Source organism: Myotis brandtii, unplaced genomic scaffold (assembly GCF_000412655.1).
Source record: "Myotis brandtii unplaced genomic scaffold, ASM41265v1 scaffold244, whole genome shotgun sequence".
Lineage (NCBI taxonomy): Eukaryota > Metazoa > Chordata > Mammalia > Chiroptera > Vespertilionidae > Myotis > Myotis brandtii.
The window spans coordinates 2,168,561-2,180,236 of record NW_005359225.1 but is presented as its reverse complement, the minus strand read 5'-3'; the positions used below and the strand labels follow the sequence as shown (position 1 = coordinate 2,180,236).

At 54.9% G+C, this 11,676-nt stretch overlaps 1 protein-coding gene across 2 annotated transcripts; it reads left to right on the top strand.

The window, feature by feature from the left end:
- Positions 1 to 445: 445 nt before the first annotated feature.
- SERPINH1 (serpin peptidase inhibitor, clade H (heat shock protein 47), member 1, (collagen binding protein 1)) lies at positions 446 to 8,887 on the top strand. Of its 2 annotated transcripts, XM_005867056.2 has the most exons (5): positions 446 to 508; positions 3,335 to 3,999; positions 5,119 to 5,217; positions 5,326 to 5,558; positions 7,896 to 8,272. In XM_005867056.2, exons 2-5 carry the CDS (start codon positions 3,378 to 3,380, stop codon positions 8,196 to 8,198), a joined length of 1,257 nt encoding a protein of 418 aa, XP_005867118.1. In that variant the 5' UTR covers positions 446 to 508; positions 3,335 to 3,377; the 3' UTR covers positions 8,199 to 8,272. The 2 variants fall into 2 exon arrangements, with proteins under 2 accessions (XP_005867118.1, XP_005867119.1); XM_005867057.2 differs by lacking the exon at positions 446 to 508 and having other exon boundaries at positions 3,350 to 3,999; positions 7,896 to 8,887.
- Positions 8,888 to 11,676: the final 2,789 nt, after the last annotated feature.

The following is an 11,676-nucleotide window of genomic DNA, read 5'->3' as shown; positions in this document are numbered from 1 at the left end:
CCGGGCTGCCGGGCCCGGATGGAGGCCCGGGGAAATGAGGGGCTTGGTTCCCTGGAAGTCTGCAGGGGCCCCACCCTTCTGCCCATCCCCCCTTCCGGAGGCCTCCTGGTCTCCTCCTTTTGTCTCCTGTTCGCAAGGATTCCCAGCAGAGGTGTTTTTTACTAGCTGTGTAACGGGACGCCACATCCATCCTCCGAAGGGGCTCTGTGGGTGCTTCTGGGGTTCGCAGGGAGCCCTGTGCTCGAGGCCTGACCCCTCAGTTTCCCCCATGGTACAGTGAGGTGGGTGATCTCCAGGTCTCCATAGATCTGGGACTGGTTAGGCCTTCTTCCCTGCTACAGACAGGGCAGGGCAGGGCAGGCTGAAGATGGGGTCCTTTTTGGGGACTGGGCCTTCCAGGCCCTTCGTACCACAACCCCAGCTCTGCCCTATCCCATCCTCCTCACGCCTCTGTTTTCTTTCAGAATGAAAAAGGCAGGCATTGACCTCCCCCAGAGGCAGTTTCCAGGTACTTTAGACACCCCCCTCAAGTGTTTGAGACCCTCTCTGGTGGCCCTGCTGGCAGCTGCTTCCCTTCCCTCTTTCGTACAAAAACCCGGAATACAGTCTCAACTCAGTCCTGCTTGCTGCGAGCGCCTGATGGTGTATTTTTCTTTGTGGGCCTAACTTTGGCCTACGGGCTGGAATTTCTCTGTGGAAACATGGGCTGGGCTGTGGGAGGTCGGCTTGCTTGCAGTAACTTGCCTTCCTCCGATCTCTACGGCCACGCATCTCCCTGCAGAGGCCCATGCGTGCCCTGGAAGCCAAGGCAGAGAGGCTCCACGGCACCCCATGGGACCTGAACATGGGCCTGCTTCCCGGGTTGGAAGCCCCCCTCTAGTGGTTGGAGATAATTCGTTTCCAGACTGCCACGTCGCTGCAGCAGCAGGAGGAGAAGCAGGAGCGCGCAGCTGTGTGGCTGCCTGAGGAATCCCAAACCAGTTATTTGGTGCTTTCTTGAGAAGCCCCTCCCAGCCCTCTGAGGTTCCGTTGGCTGGGAGCGGGGGCTGTAAGGATGGTGACTGCTGCCACGTGGCAGGGCTGTGTGCTGGTCTTCGTGACTGTCTCCCAAGAAGATGCTGGTGGCCTCTAGAGGTCTGAGCTGTCATCAGCTGTCTGGACTAGAGGGGGCCTTTGAAGAGGGTGACCATGTGCCTGTTGTCCTGGCATAATAATTGATAGTGCCTCATTCTACTCTCTTGAGTGGCCTTGTTTTACGATAATTATATGGTCACTGCCTTTGCAGCTCCAGGCCTGATGAGGGAAGGAGGTAGGGCTGGGAAGAAGGTGGCCAGGCCCTGAGATATGTCCTCCCCAAGCTGTACTTTAGGATGAGTCCCTCTCTTACCTCCAAAATCTGTCCTCCAGGGCAGTGGTCTGCAAACTGCGGCCCCTTGAGTGTGGCTCTCCACAAAATACCATGTGCGGGCGCGCACGTACAGTGCGATTGAAACTTCGTGGCCACACTCAAGGGGCCAAAGAGCCGCATGTGGCTCGCGAGCTGCAGTTTGCTGACCTCTGCTTTAGGGTATAGATCTCTCTTGTACCTTCCCCCAGGCATTGTGGATCTCCAGGCCTTCCCCTCTCCCCATGGACCCTTTGCTTCTCCTTTGCCCTGCGCCTTTAAGGAAGGAGCAGCCCAGTGTTGGGGGTGGAGCTGTACTTTAGGATGAGTCCCTCTCTTACCTCCAAAAGCTGTCCTCTAGGCTATAGATCTCTCTTGTACCTTCCCCCAGGCATTGTGGGTCTCAATGGCCTTCCCCTCTCTCCCCATGGACCCTTTGCTTCTCCTTTGCCCTGCACCTTTAAGGAAGGAGCAGCCCAGTGTTGGGGGTGGGCTGCTTGGGTTCACTGGGTGGCTGCAGCATTAGAGTCTTCCCACAAGCCCAGCGCTCCCACAGGCAGGCCCAAGTCCTGAGGGTCTTCCACCAGGACTCTGACTTTCTGCTTTTCCTTGAGGAGGACCATGAGATGGCATCTGTCAGAGCGTGGGATCCAGGATTCCTCCCGACCCTTCCCTTTGCCCTGTTATCTCTTCTGTCCTGCTAGAGGCAGAAAGAACCTGGATTCCTTGAGGAGGACCATGAGATGGCATCTGTCAGAGCAGGGGGATCCAGGGTTCCTCCCGACCCTTCCCTTTGCCCTGTCAGTCTTCTGTCCTGCTAGAGGCAGAAAGGACCTGAAGGAGGGGGACTGTAGAGAAACTGTTCTGATTTGGAGACCCCAGAGAGAGGAGTGAAGTTTATCTTTGGGGACCTAAGGGCATCCCTGAACCCACAAAGCAGATGGCTGTCCCCAGCTTCCTGGGAGGCTGAACATACATCTGGCCAGTCTGTGGGGGAGGGCGGAAGAGGGGGTGTCACTGCTCCATTGAACTGTAACTTACCCCCTCCCCCAGTATCCTTCCTCTCAGGAAACCTATTCTCCCACCCAACCTAGCTCTTGTCCTGGGGATTTCCCATCACTCCAGAGGCTGTGGACAGATGAGCAGGCATGTCCCTGCTAAGACAGAGGCCTTGGGCATGAAGACGGAGATCCTCACAGCTTGGAAAGTGGAGACTGAGGCTCAGAGAGGGGTGGACACACACCTTTGTGTGCTGCACATACACACTCTGAAGTCACCCTTGGGCAGCTGAGTGGGGCATCGGGCTTTCCCATTTAATAAGTGAGCCAGCCAATGACTCATTAACATCCAGGACGGAATGAAAGGCCTGGGGGGAGGAACGGGCCTACGATTCTGTCCTTTGTGGCTTCCTTTGCCAAGATACCTAGGCTTCAGGCAGACCCTTAGCCCATCTTCCACTTTTTTCCACTGGAAAAGGACCCCACGTTTGATTCAGATGAGAACTAACCTTTATACAAACTGAGGGCCCGAGGGCTGGCCCCATGGCCCTGGTTTCTGTTCTTTCAGCAACAACCGAGGCCTGTTGTGTGCTAGGCACTGGGGATCTAGAGCGAAGCCAGACTGGCTAGGGTTCCTATCCTCCTGGAGGTCACAGACTAGTTAGGGATAGAAATAATACCTAAGAATCACATCAGCCTACATGTTGTCAGGTCAGTGCAAGCAATCACTAGGGTGGATGTGATGACTTCCCAGGATCCCTGCTTTGGATGAGACACCAAACCAGGCCTCTGCGAGATGGGCAGACTAAGGCCCCCCAATCTGGGAAATCCTGAGTTAGGTCTGAACTCTATTTTCTTGGTCCCATCTCCAGGGAGCTTGGTGGCAGCCAGAGGCAAGGGACGGTTGTTGGGGAGGGCTGCCTAGGGCTTCAGGGCCACGCTCTCTCTGCAGCCCTCACAGGTCCTCCGTGGCGCGCACAACTCACCTCCCAGCCATGCGCTCCCTCCTGCTCACCAGCGCCTTCTGCCTCCTGGCCATGGCCCTGGCTGCCGAGGTGAAGAAACCCGCGGCCCCAGCAGCCCCTGGCACTGCTGAGAAGCTGAGTCCCAAGGCAACCACACTCGCTGAGCGCAGCGCCGGCCTGGCCTTCAGCCTCTACCAGGCCATGGCCAAGGACCAGGCGGTGGAGAACATCCTGTTGTCGCCCGTGGTGGTGGCCTCCTCGCTGGGGCTTGTGTCCCTGGGCGGCAAGGCCACCACCGCGTCGCAGGCCAAGGCGGTGCTGAGCGCGGAGCAGCTCCGAGACGAGGAGGTGCACGCGGGCCTGGGTGAGCTGCTGCGCTCGCTCAGCAACAGCACCGCGCGCAACGTGACCTGGAAGCTGGGCAGCCGCCTGTACGGGCCCAGCTCGGTGAGCTTCGCCGAGGACTTCGTGCGCAGCAGCAAGCTGCACTACAACTGCGAGCACTCCAAGATCAACTTCCGCGACAAGCGCAGCGCCCTGCAGTCCATCAATGAGTGGGCCTCACAGACCACCGATGGCAAGCTGCCCGAAGTCACCAAGGAGGTGGAGCGCACAGATGGCGCGCTGCTGGTCAACGCCATGTTCTTCAAGCGTGAGTCCCGCGGGGTGGGGTGGGGCGGGGCGGGGCCTCCTGTCCCCAGAGCCCCTAGCAAGTTGATCCGTATTCCTGTGCCCAGTACCGCCCTGCTTGGCATTAAATCTTCATAACAACCACGGAGGCAGGCACTGTTATTAAACCTTTCACATACAAGACATTAGGTCCAGAGAGGTGTAGTGCTGTGTCTAAAGGAATGGGACAGAGATGCAAGCCCGGCGGAGACACTCCCACTGTGTTTCAGTCACAACAAAGTGCTGTGCTTGTCTTGGAATCAAAACAATTCAGTAACCACTTGTGTCTCAGTAGTGAGCTGGAGAAAGGCCCCACACCTGTGATCATGCCTAATCCTCAAAACAACTCTGGGGGCAGGCGGTGTTGGAAACACCACTGCACAGGTGAGGAAACAGGCTCAGCGAGGACTTAGGCCCAGGTGTGTCTGTGCGGAGGTGAAGATTTGATTTGGGGTTAATGCTTATTTTTGAGTGCCTATTGTTCCTCTCATGGTGTGCTGTGAGGTAACCCCCTTTTTACAAATAAGTGAAAGGTCTCATAGCCAGTCAGCGGCTGTGTCTGGTTTTGAACACAGGTCAGGCTGTGAGGTAGGGCAGGCTCAGGCCACTGTCACACATGCCTGGTTTTCTAGGTCATGTTTCTGGCCACATAGACAGGACTTGCAGACAAGACTTAAGGGTAGTCTTGGGACACTCCCTGCCCAGGGCACACTCCCCTCAGTTACTAGGTGGGGTGAGAAGTCCAGCTCAGCACATGTTGCCCAAATGTTTGACAGGGGCACCACGGCAGAGAGCGCACATGGCAGTGGCTGAGCTGAGTGTCCTTACGAAGGAATTCCCTGCCACATGGGAAAGCCAGGCCCTGGGACTGTAGAGAGCCAAAGCAGGAAACCTGTCCTGGGGCCAGGACCCCTGCCCCCCAAAGCTGGACACACGTGTTCTGTGGGCCAGGTGCTGGAGGGTGGGGAGGGGAAGGTGGGCTGCAGCTGAGACTCGAAGATTGGGACAAAGGCCTGTGGTAGGGATACATCCAGGGTATGTGGTTGAAGAGGGCTGTGTCCTGAGGGAGGTGACATCTATTTCTGACCTTGTATCACTACAGCACACTGGGACGAGAGATTCCACCACAAGATGGTGGATAACCGAGGCTTCATGGTGACCCGTTCCTATACCGTGGGTGTCACGATGATGCACCGGACAGGTAGGTGCCTTGCAGAGCAGGGGGCCAAGGTGGGGGTCCCAGGGTACTTGGGGCCTGGCCCACCACTGCCCCACAGTGTGCTCAGTGCCCCCTCTGCTCTTTTCCCAGGTCTCTACAACTACTATGACGACGAGAAGGAGAAGCTGCAAATTGTGGAGATGCCCCTGGCCCACAAGCTCTCCAGCCTCATCATCCTTATGCCCCACCACGTGGAGCCCCTTGAGCGCCTTGAAAAGATGCTGACCAAAGAGCAGCTGAAGACCTGGATGGGGAAGATGCAGAAGAGGGCTGTTGCCATCTCCCTGCCCAAGGGTGTGGTGGAAGTGACCCATGACCTTCAGGTAAGGGGTGGCCCAACTCAGGGCCCCTGGGCTTACAGGAGGTGGGTACTTGGGGCATCCATCACCAGCTCAGCCAGTCTGTTCTGAGCCTCTCTGGGTGTCCAGGCTGTATTGAGCCCTGCTTTCAGGGTAACTGGTGGAGGAGGCAGAGGCCCTGCTCTTGGGAAGATGATGGTAACATCAGTACCTAAATATAATTGAGCACTTGCTGGGTGCCAGGCACTCGTCTAAGCACTCTACATGTATTAAACTCTTAATCCTCAAAACAACTTTATTAGGTAGGACTGTCAACCTTATTTTACAGATGAGGAAACTAAGGCTCAAAAAGATTGGATAATTTAAAGTCACACAACCAGTATCTCGGACATTTGGCACTAAGCCATGCCCTTAATCCTGTGCTGCCTCTGAGCGTCTGAATGCCCCAGTTGTAGACTGTTCAAGCTAGAGGACCGTCCACTAGGCAGTGATAAGACTAATCGTGGCTTTCAGCTACGGGTCGCTTGGGATGGCTGGAAACTTATCTGCTCAACATGATTTCCCCCTCATGACCAGTGGCTTGAGAGACTAAGGTCACCCTGGCTGGTAAGTGGTGGAGCTGCAATTAGTCCTGCAGATGAAAGCTTAGAGGGGCCTTTTCGTCAATAAGGAGAGAGGTATTTGTGTGTGTTTTTTTACCTACCCCAAAGGGAAAACTTTCAGCTCATTCTTGCCTTGGATGCCAAACATGGTTCCTTGGCAGGCCCCTTCCCCAGAGAATTGATTCAGTCTTGCTGCTAAGAGAGCATGGAGAGAGAAACTTGGGGTGAATTGGGACTTAGGTTCTAAACCAGAGACTAGTGGAGCTCAGATGGCCTGTCCAGCAGATAGCACTGAGGGTTCTGGTGAGGAGCGATCACTGTCTCGCTCCTGTCCTGTCCCTGCTTTTCGCCAGCCCCTCTGCAGTGGCTGCTACCTGACACCGTTCTCCCCTTCGTTCTGCTGTGTCTTCCTAGGACCCACCAGTCCAGGGAGTAGATTCAGTTGGGAAATTCGAAGTGAGTGACTTGCTCAGGGTCATCAGGACCAAAATAGCTGGGCCTAGAATGCCTGTCTCAGGACCAAAGTTGTCCATGCTGGGGAGGGAGACAGATTCAGTTGGGAAATTCGAAGTGAGTGACTTGCTCAAGGTCATCAGGACTGAAATAGCTGGGCCTAGAATGCCTGTCTCAGGACCAAGTTGTCCATGCTGGGGAGGGAGATGGCCCTGCCAACCCTGGGCCCTGGAGGCTGCTGTTCACTCAGCCCATAGTCCTTTACTGCTGCCTCTTCTGCTCTGAGAATTAGGGAGATCCCTGGACATGGGCCCTGCCTTGGGGGAGGTCTGAGCCAGGAAGGAGGCAGAGGGAGGGCAGGGGGACTGAGGCCCAGGAAGGCATGGCTCCAATCCTGTGGGAGAGGGAAGTTTCCCAGATGATGGGGTATCTAAAGAGCCCTACAGGGAGAGAGGGTGGCCATCGAGATGCCTTCGAGGATGCTGGTTGTCCAGTGGGGCTGTGGAATGGAGAACAGGGTGGGGTGTGCTTAGGGGTGAGGCTGTGGTGTAAGAGCTTGTACTTGGCTTCCCAGGGCTGTGCAGAGTCATGGACAGGGTGTATGTGTGTATGTGCTTGAACTTTTTACTATAAAAATGTATCAAGAGATTTTTAAAGTAGATTAGTGTAACAAACCCTCATGTATCTATCACCTAGCTTCAACCGTCATCCACTCATGACCAATAAGGATTCATCTATACATACCCATTCCTCCCCATCACATTATTTTGAAGCACATCCCAGACATCATTTCACTCTGAAAGGGTCTTAAACCCCAGCGTGACGTGGTCATAGCTGTCCTTAGATCAGTCTTTCCTGAACTTGAGTGTGCTGAGAATTACCTGAAGAGTTTCTTTAGAAAAGTTTTGGCTCCGTCCCCAGAGACGCTGATTCTGGGGCCGTGGGCTGGGGTCAGGGAGTGTGCATTTCATATGAGCTCCCCGGTGGTGCTGATGCTGGCTCTTCAACCACCCACACTTGGAGAAGCACTGCTCAAGATTGCTCAGCAGGGCCAGGGCTGCATCCTGCCTTTCCCCCGAGTCTCAGTTTCCTCATCTGTGAAGTGGAGATTACAAGCTCCTACAGGGTTGTCATGAGAGCTGAAGTGCCCACGCCATGCCTGGCACACCAGGTGGCCATGGAGTGGTAGCCTCTGCTCTGAGGAACAGACAGGGTGGGAGATGGTGGGCGGTGTGGGTGGAGGGTGAAGGTCTGGAAGCCTTGTCCACGGTGGCCTCACCGGGCACCCACCCACCTGGTTCCACAGAAGCACCTGGCTGGCCTGGGTCTGACTGAGGCCATCGACAAGAACAAGGCAGACCTGTCACGCATGTCGGGCAAGAAGGACCTGTACCTGGCCAGTGTGTTCCATGCCACCGCCTTCGAGTGGGACACAGAGGGCAACCCCTTTGACCAGGACATCTATGGGCGTGAGGAGCTGCGCAGCCCCAAGCTCTTCTACGCCGACCACCCCTTCATCTTCCTGGTTCGAGATTCCCAGACCGGCTCCCTATTGTTCATTGGGCGCCTGGTTCGGCCCAAGGGTGACAAGATGCGAGACGAGTTGTAAGGCCCTAGGGTGTGGGCATGGGAGGGCAGGAGGCAACTGAAGGCTCCTGAGACACATGGGTGCTATGGGGTGGGGAGAGCTGAGGTACTGACCTTGGCTCTTCCATGGGGTGGGGGGTGGGGGTGGGGGGGAAACAGCAGGCTTCCTGTGCGTCAGAGCAGACCTTCCCAGCCGCCGTTCACTCTGCTCGGACATAGGCTCCCAGATAATCATGATGCCGAGCCCAGCCCCACGTCCTGGGGGACCTGAGCGGTAGTCATGCCCCGCCCTTGGAGTCCTCAATCAGTGTTCATATTTATAGCCAGTGCTTTCTCATCTGGGAGGCGGAGCTAGGGCTTCGGCTGAGCTCTCCTGGAATGGGGACCCTCCTTTCCTAATACCACCACCACCTCAGCTCCCTCCCCAGCTTCATCCCCAATCTCCCATCCCCCCTCAACAATAAAAACTAGGTGCTGCAGCCCCTGGGGTAGGCATCCCCACAGTAGCCCTGGCCCCAGTGAGGGGATCAGGAAATAGCTCCTGGGGGGGCTCCTGGGGAGACTCTGGTCAGGTATGATGGGGATGAACTTTTTTCCCTTTAATAGAATTTCAAAGATGGGGAGGGAAGGGAGAACATGAGCCTTTGTTGCTGTCAAACCAAGAACTTATTTGTACAATTTTTTTTTCAATAAAACTTTTCCAATGAAATTTTGTTGGAGCATGAAGATGGTTGGATCAAAGATGCCCATGTCATTCTTCCTCGGAGACAAGAGCTCCTTCTGTTCAGCCAGGTTTGCTACTAACAGCCCATGCCAGGCTGTGAAATGCTGGCAGCTAACCGCAGATGACACGGTGTGGGAGGCCGATGACACCGTGCGGCAGGCCTGCTACATGCTGACTCGGGAGATTGCTCCTCAGCTCTGGGGGCCCTGGAGAGGTGGCTGCAGGGCCGGAGTGGTGACGCTGCATCTGGAGCCCAGGGCATCCCGGTCCTGTTGTAGGGGCCCCAGACTGTGACCACTAACCTCTCACTTCGAGCTGACCTCCCTCATACCCATCCAGGGCCAGTGGATACAAGCTCAGGCTGCCTGGCTGGGCTGGGCTTTGGAAGGAAGGAGCTTGTGGGATCCTTGCTCTCTGTTTGCGTTTGTAGCAGAAGAGGGACCTGACATTGTCCTCACTTTGGTTCCTGCTCATGGTCCTCAGATCTCCTGACACCACAGCTCAGGGAGGGAGAGGGGATATACAGGAAAGTGGGATATACAGGAAAGAAGAAGGCAGAGGAGGCAGGGGAGCAGAGGAAACTGGATTTGAGCCTCACCCCTGCCTCTTGTTGGCTGTGTGACCTTGGACAGGTCACTCCCTTTGGGCACATCTCTGTCTTCTCTCTCTCAACAACTCTGCCCTGGGGAGTGTTGGTCTAGGGAGGATCATGCCTACTGGGCAGTCCCGCTGGAGTCCTCTAAGATCTGAATGTGGTGCAGAAAGGCCAGCTGACTTACTCCCATTACTACTACAATGTAATTTGGCACAACTGTTCAGAGCTCCAGATCTGTCCTATGCTGTGGACCCAATAAATTAGATCTCTGCCCTCAAGGGGCTTCACCTAAAGGTAGAGACAGAAACAATAACAAGTGTGCTTGGTACTCACTGTGTTCCAGTCCCTGGATCAGTCTGTTCCCAGACATGCCACATGTATTCCCCTGCCTCAGGGCCTTCCCACTAGCTGTTCTGCGTGGCAAGTGGTTCTTCTAGATCAGCGGTTCTCAACCTGTGGGTCGCGACCCCTTTGGGGGTTGAACGACCCTTTCACAGGGGTCGCCTAAGACCATCGGAAAATACATATATAATTACATATTGTTTTTGTGATTAATCACTATGCTTTAATTATGTTCAATTTGTAACAATGAAAATACATCCTGCATATCAGATATTTACATTACGATTCATAACAGTAGCAAAATTACAGTTATGAAGTAGCAACGAAAATAATTTTATGGTTGGGGGTCACCACAACATGAGGAACTGTATTAAGGGTCGCGGCATTAGGAAGGTTGAGAACCACTGTTCTAGATCTTTGCAGGGCTGCTTTTATTGATTTCAGAGAGGAAGGGAGAGAGAGAGAGAGAATCATTAATTGGCTGCCTCCTGCATGCCCCCTACTGGGGATTGAGCCTGAAACCTGGGCATGTGCCCTAACTGGGAAGCGAACCAGGACCTCCTGTTTCATAGGTCGACGCTCAACCACTGAGCCACACTGGCCAGGCTTAGGACTGCTTTTTCCAGAACTCAGCTTGAATGTCATCTGCTCAATGAGGCCTTCCCTGACCACACAATATAAACAGCTCCTCCCGCACCTTAGTTTCTCTACTGTTTTCTCATTTTACTGACTCCTTCGTGCTATGAAGTTATCCACCTATTCACACATTGACTGTCTCCACTATGAGAATCGGCTTCATCTCTTGTTCATCACTGTATGTCCTACACCTAGAGTCAGCATACACTACACATAAGGCACTAAACACTTATTTGCTGAGTAAATGAAAAGGCTGTGGTAGAAGGTCACCAGGGACGTGAGAATCCAGAGGCCGAAGTCATAACTGCCATGGGGATAAGAAGGGAGGTTCCCAGGGGGAAGTGACACGTGGGCTGTCCTGAAGGATGAGTAGGTATTTCTCAGTCAGAATAATGATTTAATAGCAGCTGCTGGTACTACTTTTCTGTTTTGCTTCTATGTGCCAAACACCATGTCGGTTACTTGGTATGTTTATTACCCCAGCCTCCTAACAGCTTGGCTACATAGAGATTATCCCCATTTTACAGGTGAGATAACTGAGGCTGAGGGGTTAAATGATCTGCCTGAGGGCGGGAGGATTGCTCTGAGTCAGTTGGGTAATTGTTCTTCTTCCACACCACACAGGAAGGGCAGGAGAGGAACTGGCCAGATACTAATAAAGGTGCTGCTTAACCTGCTTACACTCTGTATTTGTCGTCCCACTTTCTCCCCACAATAGCTCAGGTAAGTGGGAATTCATCCTACCCGTACAGGTGCAGCTCAGAGATGGGCCCCAAAGTTCAGCTCCCCGACCCAGGTGTAAGTGGGGGTGAGAAGCCAGGCCTGGATGTGGGGGCCGCCCAGACGACATAAAGGGGGGGGCCGCGACCACCTGGGGCACAGGAAAGGGTGGTGAGAGGTCTGTGCTCCCACTGCGCAGGGATGAGTGGAGCTGCTGGTGTGGAGGGTGGCACAGGGCAGGGGTGGAGGTGGATAAGTCAGGGTCCAGCTGTTGGTCGGCCGGCGGCTGTAGGTCGGATCAGCCTTGCCACCTTTGTGTAGCTGTTAAGGGAGAGAATCGCTGTGAGTAAAGTCGCCGCCTTTCCCAGGACCAGCCATCAGGGGCTCCCGCGAGGCCTCAGCCCAGCTCCTGGGGGCGGAGGGAGTGGGGGGTCTCCAAGGCCGGCCTCCAGAGCGGGTGGGTGGAGGGCGTGGCAGGGGCCG

Coding starts and splice junctions, on each gene's coding strand:
- SERPINH1 (XM_005867057.2), top strand. CDS start 3,378: ATGCGCTCCCTCCTGCTCACCAGCGCCTTCTGCCTCCTGGCCATGGCC. Junction 5,218..5,325: donor CACGATGATGCACCGGACAG/GTAGGTGCCTTG, acceptor CTCTTTTCCCAG/GTCTCTACAACTACTATGAC. Junction 5,559..7,895: donor AAGTGACCCATGACCTTCAG/GTAAGGGGTGGC, acceptor CTGGTTCCACAG/AAGCACCTGGCTGGCCTGGG.